Source organism: Theobroma cacao, chromosome 10 (assembly GCF_000208745.1).
Source record: "Theobroma cacao cultivar B97-61/B2 chromosome 10, Criollo_cocoa_genome_V2, whole genome shotgun sequence".
In the NCBI taxonomy this organism is placed as follows: Eukaryota; Viridiplantae; Streptophyta; class Magnoliopsida; order Malvales; family Malvaceae; genus Theobroma; species Theobroma cacao.
This window is the reverse complement of record NC_030859.1, coordinates 3,577,072-3,587,398: the sequence shown is the minus strand read 5'-3', so window position 1 is coordinate 3,587,398 and position 10,327 is coordinate 3,577,072. Positions and strand designations below refer to the sequence as shown.

Genomic DNA, 10,327 nt, shown 5'->3' with positions numbered 1-10,327 from the left:
TGAAATAATATTTAAATATTTTCATTTCCCTTTTTTTGAAAATGAAGTAAAAAATTTTGTCTTTTGTGCTTTAGAGAGAGGAGTGAGGAAGAGAGAGAAAAAAATAGGTTTAGTATATTTTTATAAAATAATTTTTAAATTATAAAATGGTATATTTATCTAATCAATTTTTTTTCTTATTCTCAACAATTTGGAATAGCTATTACTAATGGAGGCCTTGGTAATAACTATTCAGGCTTCTCTTAGAATGATTATTCTGAAGAATAACCATTCCATTCAACCAAATGCAACTTTATCTCAAAAATGAGAATAGGGGAGGAATGGCTATTCCATTCCCCCCAACCAAGCATGCTCTAAATATTTAGAAAGTCGAAAAGTTATTCCTCATATAAAATCTATTACGAGTCAACGGGGAAAAACATTCATTGATCCCGTGTAAAGGGTATAAGAAATTTTCTTCAATAAGATCAGCTATTATTTCTCAACGACGTGCAACATTTAATTCATTGATTTATATATATATATATAGTATGGCAAATCTTCTGAGTAAGAAAGTGCATGAAAAAAGACAAATTTGGATGCTGAGATTTCCTATTGGGTTTTGTTGCCTCATTAGTGGATGGAGCTTTCAGGGAGGTGAAGTGAGACATTGGTATCAATTGTATAAAATTTAGTAGAGAATTCAAAAAGATCACAGAGAACAAGAGAAGGACACTGAAACCTTGATGGAAATAGACTTCAAGGGTTAAGTCTGGCTTGTTCACTAACTAATGCAGTCCGATTCAGTAAGAAAATGTGCAGGCCAAGTGAGCATCAATGACAGAACCCTGTGCAGCTACAAATTCTAAAAACCTGTGGCACTCAAGGGAGTTTTGCTCCGACAAGTTCCACATAGAAAAGCCTGCTGTACCAAGGTGTTAGGGCCAATGGTAGGTGCAGATGTTTCTTATTGAACTAAAAGAGTTTGCTGTTGATTTCTGTTGACATGGATCCTTTCAATCATGTTATTTTGTGTTCAAAGATGCAATTTATGGGCACAGCTTGGATCAGGAATTTGATAGAACAACCACAATAGGAACACTACTGCTGGGAAATGGAGATACACAAAATGCCAGAACTCCATCGAGGTGAACACTTAACTGAAAATGATAACTACAATAATATCAGGAGATTCGACCAAGAATCACAATACATCAGGCAGAACATCTTGGATAAGATCAATAGTTAACTTGTCTCATAAAAACTAACTTATGAATTATATGAAATAGCATGATACCTGATGAAGAAAAACAGATAATCATCTCCTCCCTAGCTTCAAACAGCATAAACTTTTAACAAAACAGCTCCTTGCAGCTTCTTCAAGGCTCAAGCAGCATTAACGAGTTTAATTCAGTCATAATAAAAAAAAAGTCAATCAAACCAGGGTTTCAATTGGTTGGCAGGGCACAAATTATAGATATAAATGACAAGGATCTGTTCCAACTGAATTCACACCAATTATAGAATGAGGAAGGCAAAATTCTCCCCTTGACGAAGAGGATGATGAAAATTATCAGCCACTGATATCAAGGCTGATAAACTTCAGGAAGCTGAAGGCCAACACTAGCAGCTGATTTTCCAAGTATTCTTTTCATTTCATCTGACCTATCTACTGCTATATTGTAAGAGAACAATAAGTCCTGCCAAATAAATATCAAAACCAGAAGAAAATCACATACATTTCTACAAAAAAAAATTCAGGCATTTAAAATGAACAAAAATTAAGCATTAAGTGGTAGCACAAACGGGTATAAATTCCCATAGTCCATACAAGAAACATGAGAAAAACTAGAGAAATCATAACTATATCCTCATTAGAGAAACCAGTGACAGGAATCTTAAAGCCTATTAATCAATTGACAGGTCTTACAAGAAAATTTCATGACTTTCATGCATCTTTCAATTAGCAAAACCATGCCATATTCCCAAAACAGATCCTCCAATAACCAATACAAAACCAGGATATTTAGGCTCCTTTGGATTGTTAGTTTTGCTGTTTACTTCTTGTTTTAAGAAGCAAACAGCAAAAAGCAGGTTTGATTATAAAAAATAAACAATGTTTCTGAACAATTAGAGATAAGAAAATTTACATTTTGTGAATAACAAAATACATAGTTTCGCTTAAACAACACCAAAAAACTTATTTTTGAATAGTTTTACATATTAACAAATCTTAAAGAAAAGCAAAACATTCTATAAAAAACGAAAAAAACAATTAGCAAAAGCAACAATCAGCATAGCAGACAAAATTAGATATGTGAGACTAAAACCAAAGCAGTAAAAGGTAGCAATACCTTGTGATGATGCACACTGTTAAGTAAAAAAGTATAGTCATTGGCAAGCTTGATTTTTTGGGTAACCAAAAAAGGGTCTGAAAGTTGACAGTTTTTCCTAAATTCTTGTGTAACATACTCACGAAAATGCTTCTTGTAATCTTCATTTCCAATGTGTTTTTTCACTGCTTTGAGAATGTCACGATATACTTTAACTGCTGCCAAAGCTTGTTGAGAACTCATTGTCAAGCCCTTCAATCTCTATATATAAAAAAATAAACCTTGCAAAGTTAAAACTAACTCTCTCAGGAATTTTATCAAACAGTTAGAAGAAATGCTGTAAGTCTGATTGAATTTTGAGTTCCAATCTATTCAAGCATAGATTTTGAGAGAAACCCAGAAATTCAAATGCTTTAAACTAAACATTAACACAAGAAAGTGAAAGAAAAGAATTCCCAAGAGAGAACTGAAGAGAGAGTTCACCTTTGATCAGAGTTGTTCCCTTTTTTTTTTCCTGCTTTTATTATTTTTATTAACTATTTATTTCCTAAAAGCCCAAGCCATAACTTGAAAAGGGCCCAGCCCATTTTTGGGTTTTGTTTCGATTCTTCGTGATTGAACGTTGATCAAAGCAAAGCTAGCAAGCTTAAGAAAGGCAAGAAAAAATCAGATCTTCTCATTGAAGAAGAAGAAGAAAGAGGAAATCAAGTCAAAGCGAAAATGTCAAGAGAGAAGCCTAAAAGAGCCACTCTTCCTCCTGTTCAAGAGGTATTCTTTCTCTTATTTTTCTTATCATTGCTTTCAACAATTTGTTTTTGTTCTATTGAAGAAAAATGGAGTGACCCGTCTGTTTGTTTGATGAGAAACTGAGGGCAAACTGATAATTTTGAATTATTTGAAACATTTTCATATTTGGGTACTAAGGCTTTGTTTGTCTGGTAAGACAATGGGGGTGGTGGCTGTTGGGTGGAAACTTTCATTTAAAAGAAAGAAAATTTTTTCATCCCTGGGTTTTTCATATTAAGTGCTTCCTTACATTCTAGATGTGGAAAAATTGTAATCTTTGAAGAGACAAAAGCTTTTATTTTTTAAAAAATTAAGAGAGAGCCATTATTGCAATTTTTTAAATTGAAGAGAGGAGTTTTGTAACTATGGTTGGACTTAATTTTTACGGTGATGACTGATTCCTAATAGCATTGATTTTTGCTTTTGATATTAAATGCAGAATATTGATAAATTAGAGAAAGCTATAAACGTGGGCAATTTCTATGGAGCTCAGCAGATGTACAAGTCTATCAGTGCACGGTATGAGGGTCTATCAATTTCTCAAATTTATGGCAGCGAGCAATTTGAGTTTTCCATTTTTGTTCTTCAGACCATGTTCGGTATTTTCTTTTGCTTTGAAAGAATTATCATTGATTATGAAACATTCATATTTGTTTCAGATATGTGTCTGCTCAAAGATATTCTGAGGCCTTGGATTTGCTTCATTCAGGTGCATGCCTCCAGTTGAAGCATGGCCAGGTTATTATTTTCTTCCAAGTACATTGATCCTGAGTTTGTTAGTCAAGGTTTTTCACAAAGTTGTATGCAGTTGAATCTGGTTGTTTGAAATGTGGCTTCTGAATGAATTGGAGGATTGGCTACTAGTCTACCTGGTTTTATCTCCCTAGGATAGTCTTAAGCTTAGAATCTGGATTATTGGAGATTTGGATAGGGTAGTGTAACAATTAGATTGAATCAAGTATAAGATGACATCAATTCAGTAATTGCAAATATTTCATGATTAACACCCTTTACATTCATGGTTGATCTTCCTCTTAGTCGAAATATAACGTAAGATGTAAGAATGATGCAAATTAGTGCAGCAAAGGCTATATATATTAGCTATCTTGTGGAGCCCAATATTCCATGATCGAAAGGCTAAGAACTTTCCTTTTAATATATTTTATTGGATTTTACTTGATAATACTCATTAAAGATTGTGCTGCAATGGAAACTAGAGGCTATATGAAATTTGCATGAGGAAATTTATTGTGCTGGTCTATTGGATTGTTGTTCTTTACTTTGTAATCCATTGCATTGAAGTCATGGGGATGAATATTTTCAGGTTACTTGTGGGGCAGAGCTTGCAGTCTTGTTTGTTGAGACACTTGTCAAAGGGAAAATTCCTTTTGACGAAGATATTCTTGGTCAGTGCATGCCTTGTCTTGTAATTTGATTTCCTTATAAGCACAAGTTGTGATGAATAGTTTATTGATTCTCGCTTCTCTTATTCTGGTGACTTAAGTATCTTTTATATGAAAAAGAAAAACCTTGAAGCTATATACCATTTTATATAAAGGCTTCCGTGTTGACTGACCATAGCTGTTTGGTTCATTTAATTCTGCTACTTCTGTTGTTGTGATTGTGACAAAATGTAAATGTTAGACCGTGTCAGGAAAATCTATAAGATGTTTCCTCAGATTCCAGTGCCTAGTAACTTGGGGGATGATGATGATGTTCAAGAACTTACTGAAGCTCTTGGGGCAGCAAAAACACGTGTTGAGGGCTGCTCATCATTCTTACGAGCTGCTATAAAGTGAGACATCATTATATATAGTATACTGTTGAAGTTACCATTGATGGTTATATAGAAAATAATGCATTTTCGCTGCTTAGTCTGGGCTATTTCTCTTCATTTCTTGACAGTTAAACTGTTGAAGGGATCTGCTAATTTTACATCAACATCAGCAACTTTCTTTCTTTTAATGATTGCTTTGCTATGTATTCAAGAGAAAATGCCTTGAAATTTACTAGAAGGATTGTCCAATTGCTCTTATACCAGTCTGGTCATATTTTTGAAGTGAATTGTGGGACAATGTTCAGCCTGTCCCCTTGTCCTGTTTTTTCTGGTAAATAAATTTATTTGATAGATGAATCACAACCTCTCTAGATTGTGATTAAAAGATACTGCAATGTCGCATTATGTGTGGAGGCATAAGATTAGGCTGTTTATGATCTTACGTTTTAATTAGTAAGATAATATAAAATTGAAGGATATGATAACAGGAGACAGAATAAAAGTTTTTTTTTTATTTTAATTTTGAACTGTGTTAAGTAGTAATGCATATTTGCCCTGAACTGTTTTTCTTATTTTGGATTTCAGGTGGTCTGCCGAGTTTGGTGCTCCCAGGAATGGTGATCCACAACTACATGTGATGCTGGCTGAATACATATATTCTGAATCTCCTGAGTTGGTAGGTTTGGGAGTAAATGATTAGGCTTTGGTTGTACTACTTCAATCACACATTTGTTCTTGTCCCTTGCTCACCTTGCTTTGAATTTGTATCATGAAGTTTCTCTTTATCCTGATTTACAAGGTGAAGAGAAATGCAAAAATACATTATGTTTTGATGGTTTGTGCAAGCCGTGCATTGTACAGTAGTGACCAACTTAAAGTTGTGTAAGAAATTGCATTATTATTACATGAGACATTCATTTTATTTTTTTTTTGCATGTGTGCCTGCACACCAAAAAGCTAAAAAAAAAAAAGTGTTGCTTATAAAAAAAAAGTGTTGTTAGAGTACTTTATCTAATAGTGTATTTGATAAGGCAACAAAAGATGTATGAAGCAAGTCTATTTATTTAGTGTTTGAGTTGAATATAGTTGCTTTCTAGGATTTTATGATATGATATCATGTCTGAATGTCAATATTCTAAAGGGCGTGCTTGTGCATCTCAACAATCATATGATGCTTCTTTTTGCAGGACATGGCTAGAGTGTCATATCATTTTGTTAGAGGAAACAACCCAAAGAAGTTTGCGTCTACCTTAGTGAATTTCATGGGCAAGGTTAATTTTCTTCTCATTCTCTATCCTTCTCATGTAGATGGTTTGAGGCACACTAATCAAAATCATATTTCCTTGTGTAACAGTACAATATATAACAGCTGAACATTAATATAGATGCATAATAGTTTGTTTGGTAGATATATTATGGAAAATATCAATCATCTTGAGATTTGGTTGCATGTTACTCCTGCAAGGGAGATTGTACATCTAAGCCTATTACTTATTATTGTTGAAATTATTTATCAGTTCTAAGCCTCTTTTCTATCTTTCTCAACTGAGCCTTTGAATCATTCCAAAGGTTAAGCTATACAAATCTGTTCTTTACTTCAATGATGAGTTCTTAAATAATTCAAAATTTTGGATTGAGAAACTATGCTTATTTAAGGAATTAAAGTATTAAACTATTGGTTGTTAAATATGCATGGAAGATGGCATAACTCAATCAATGTTCTTCTATTTCAAGTTCCAACTCTACCAATGACTCTAGGTTTTACATTTCCTTTGATACTTATTTAATGCGATTAACTGATATGCTTTTCAACATGCAGTGTTATCCCGGTGAAGATGATATAGTCATTGCAAGAGCAGTTCTTATGTAAGCCCACTGAATAACTGCTGACTTGGCCGGTGATTTTATTGTTCCTATTGCCACTACTGTTGAAGGCTCAATCAATAATATGGAACCCTGTAATCTTGACCTTACAGCTTAAATTGAAAACTCTATGGTCAATAATATATCATGTCTTCCATTTGTTCCCCTTTCAAAGTGGTCCCTTGTACTTTTATAAAGTTAAATTGATAATTTAACATTCCATTTTGGCAGCATTAGAAAAAATGCACTAAGCAATTTCAACATATATAGGAGTTTCTTTATCTAATTTCAAAAAGTATGAATATTTCCTATTGATATCAAAAGTAGATTGGATGATGGGATTAAAACTTTGGGTTCATCGCTTGATCTTCTAGCATATTTTGATTATGTGAGTAGGCTAAATGAAATCCATGAATAAAATCATTCAACTGAGTTATACTGATGTGCCGTATTTTTGTCTTATGTTTCTTTTGTCACATAAATCAGTTGAATTTTCCTATGAGACTGTTATAGATTTCCATAAATGATAGTGATTTTTGTTTTTTCTCAATCTTGACACGTTCATACTAGGCAATAAAATGAGACTGTTACTTTTTCTTGTAATCTAGTATAAATTGTGTACTAATGAAGCAAATTTACTTTTGCACGGTAGGTATTTGTCTATGGGTAATCTTAGAGATGCTAATTACCTTATGGATGAATTAAAGAGACAAGTGACATCCCAGGAGCTTGATTTCCCCCAATCGGATTTGGTTCAGTTTATCACTTTTCTCTTGCAAACGTAAGTTATTTTCTTTTATTCCCTCATCAATTCATTCTCCATCTATGGGGAGGGAACAGCCCTACTATCCTTAATGCAAGTAGGTCTGGATGCAATGCTGTTGAATATAACGTGTAGTAATAATGCTGATATTACTGCTCTGCTTTGTCATTTTAGGGAAGTTGGTATTCTCTATAAGCTAATTAAGGTTGATATTAATTCATTTACCTCCACCTTCCAACTGGCATAAATTTGCATCAATGCAGAGAAATTTTTTGGGGGATTAGGGGAAAGGGCTGGGGGATCAGCACTGCATCTTTTCTTTGACCAAGTCTGTAAGTGGTCAAACAAGGTTTATGTGCTTGGATTGAATTTCCTTGGATTGAGTATAATTACTGATAACAGAAAGTATAACCAAACCTGCCCTCATCTCCAAACCATACAATAACTGTTTATTTGGTTTGGGGACCTATATAAACAATAAAATGCAACCATGATTGTTAGTAATGCTAGTGTTTTACATTTTAATCCATCAAACGCAATCATCAATTAAAACCACTGTGGTCAATTTTGGGCTTAAAGGTAGGCTATCATATTCTTTCTATGTTTGATATGCAAAACACGGTCTAATTTGATCTGAAGACACTTTGATGCTGCAGGTTGGAAAGAGATGCCTTGCCACTTTTTAATATGTTGAGAGTGAATTACAAGTCTAGCATAGACAGAGAACCTGCATTCATTGAGGTGGGCAATCATTTCTGCCAATTGGAATCTCTAATTGTTATTTCCTCTCCTGTAAAACAAGTTTTCCACTTTATTTTCAGTTCCCAACTGAGATTTAACTGTTTTCATATATCTGCTAAGTGGCCTTCATTTATTAATTTCTTCATCCCTTTGGCTTAGAGTAAGCTTACATGTATGGGATTCTAACACAAACTTGGTGGTTCAGTTGCTAGATGATATTGGAGAAAAGTTCTATGGTGTACGGCGTAGAAATCCCCTACAAGGGATGTTTGGGGACTTATTGAAGGTGATCATCTACATATCTAACTGAAACTCTTACAATTGTTATGCTTGTTTGCATTTTAAGAAATTCCTGGCATAAAAAGCCATCTTATTGAATAAATCGTCTGTGAACTGAAGATTGAAAGCTTATTACCTGGTTCAATGCAATTAGGCTCTATATCTTTTATCTATCTACCTTTCATTGGATAGGTGTGTGAGGCTACATTTCAGTTAACAACTTCTTTTCAATTATAAACGTCCCAAAAATAACATTGGCCTCTTAAGAAACAGAAACTAAAATATGTCTGGGAAGGATTCTCACCTGGAATGCTTTTAACTTATTATTTATGCAGATGATGTGATGAGTAATAACATGGCAGCAGCTCAAATCGCTTGGTGCCTTGACACATCCAGAATGCTGGTTTCATTGTGCCTTTGATTTGGAACTTTCGGATTCGTTTGATACTTGAGAAGTAATTTCCTTTTATGCCAAAATATTTGAAATACTTGTAATATTATTTCCCATTTATAGGGGAGTCTTATCCTGTAAACCAAGAAAAACTATAGTAATTGCTTACAGTACAAAATCTTTACCTTGCACACTAGATGGAATCATTCTTGGTTAATCAAATTTTGCCTCTTCCATTGTCTTATTTGCCTCATCCAGTAGCTCACGGTTATTAAGGTTGAATCGTTTCATTGTCATTGTTCCTTTAAAAAAACTGTGAACAAGTAGTGTTGATTAAACCAACTGAGACTGTGATATTAAAAAAAGTGTTTGTGCAATACTCTCCTACTAGCAGAAATCATGGGTTTCAAATGATGAATTTGCACTCTTGGCCCTGCGCATTTCCGACAGTGCAGGATATCACTTTTTTCCCTTGCTTGTCTATGCAGATGGATGTTCTCTAGCAGCAAACCTTTGCCATTTTTCTTGACTTCGCCACACCTTGAGTTTATGGCTTTTATGAAAGAAGGTTTTAGAGCGGAACCACCTATCTGTATTGCAGCCCTCTAAAGCCGCTTCAAGGTCACTGCTAGCTCTATGCCACAAAAGGATCATTGCTTTGGCAAGACCAAGGCCCCTGCTGACTTCATTCATGCACCCAGGGTACTTTATTATCAGGAGAGGGGCCGATGGTAGGCCAAAGGATGTTCATTAGTACTTGCTGGGAAAATCGATTGATCTACAAAATGAACATTGCATGTTAATAGCCACAGTTGCAAATATGCAGACATAAAATACTGGAATAAAAAAGAAAAACAATCCAACAGGACAGCATACATGTGAATGTTTGAGTCTCTGACTGGATTCAACAACTTGCTGTCAAGAAAAATGGCAATGAAGTTTTTCAAGTCATACAGTGTCCACCATTCTGATGTGATGGATAGATGTAACATTTGGGTGTTAAACAATGAAGGGAACTGGACCAAACTATTAAAACGTTGGACTTCTTGCAGGACTTAAAAGGATGTTCAGGTTTTGGAAAATGGTAAGGTATTCCTTTATGACCTTGATACCAGTTACAGATATCAGGACTAAAACCAGGAAAGCTTGGGGTCCTTTTCAGGTTCACACATACGAGGAGAGTCTTGTTGCTATGGGTAGAGAGTAACTAAAACTCTAGCCTTTCATGCCATCTAGCTAGCTGTTGCTTTGTTTTAGTTTTATACAAATGTTTACAGTTTCTCCAATCCTTGTAAGGACATGTTTGTGCATGGTTAGTCAAAAAGGGCATTAAGGCTTTTGAAACTACTTTTTGTTCTTTCAATCCCAACAGGGTGTATGCCTATGAAAGAGGTATCTTTAGTTCTCAAATGTCA

At 34.4% G+C, this 10,327-nt stretch overlaps 2 protein-coding genes across 4 annotated transcripts; one reads left to right on the top strand and one right to left on the bottom strand.

The window, feature by feature from the left end:
* LOC18586340 lies at positions 692–2,856 on the bottom strand. 3 transcript variants are annotated; one of them, XR_001929928.1, is made up of 4 exons: positions 2,796–2,856; positions 2,334–2,573; positions 1,277–1,679; positions 692–1,152 (listed from the first exon to the last, which is right to left on the bottom strand). XR_001929928.1 is itself a non-coding variant. In XM_018129545.1 (3 exons), the coding sequence occupies exons 2-3, from the start codon at positions 2,553–2,555 to the stop codon at positions 1,566–1,568; spliced, it is 336 nt and encodes a 111-aa protein (XP_017985034.1). In that variant the 5' UTR covers positions 2,556–2,573; positions 2,796–2,856; the 3' UTR covers positions 692–1,565. The 3 variants fall into 3 exon arrangements, 1 of the variants encoding a protein (XP_017985034.1); XR_001929927.1 differs by having other exon boundaries at positions 692–1,139; XM_018129545.1 differs by having other exon boundaries at positions 692–1,679.
* LOC18586339 (Golgi to ER traffic protein 4 homolog) lies at positions 2,926–9,156 on the top strand. Its single transcript, XM_007009667.2, has 12 exons — positions 2,926–3,080; positions 3,538–3,617; positions 3,758–3,836; positions 4,423–4,504; positions 4,743–4,893; positions 5,461–5,551; positions 6,063–6,146; positions 6,695–6,741; positions 7,391–7,519; positions 8,158–8,242; positions 8,448–8,528; positions 8,857–9,156. The coding sequence occupies exons 1-12, from the start codon at positions 3,033–3,035 to the stop codon at positions 8,863–8,865; spliced, it is 966 nt and encodes a 321-aa protein (XP_007009729.2). The 5' UTR covers positions 2,926–3,032; the 3' UTR covers positions 8,866–9,156.

Excerpts from the sequence above, each read along its gene's own strand:
- LOC18586339 (XM_007009667.2), top strand. The coding sequence starts at position 3,033 with ATGTCAAGAGAGAAGCCTAAAAGAGCCACTCTTCCTCCTGTTCAAGAG. Across the intron at positions 5,552-6,062 it reads ATTCTGAATCTCCTGAGTTG|GACATGGCTAGAGTGTCATA; the intron begins GTAGGTTTGGGA and ends TTCTTTTTGCAG. Across the intron at positions 6,147-6,694 it reads TAGTGAATTTCATGGGCAAG|TGTTATCCCGGTGAAGATGA; the intron begins GTTAATTTTCTT and ends TTCAACATGCAG.
- LOC18586340 (XM_018129545.1), bottom strand. The coding sequence starts at position 2,555 with ATGAGTTCTCAACAAGCTTTGGCAGCAGTTAAAGTATATCGTGACATT. Across the intron at positions 1,680-2,333 it reads ACAGTGTGCATCATCACAAG|GACTTATTGTTCTCTTACAA; the intron begins GTATTGCTACCT and ends TTTATTTGGCAG.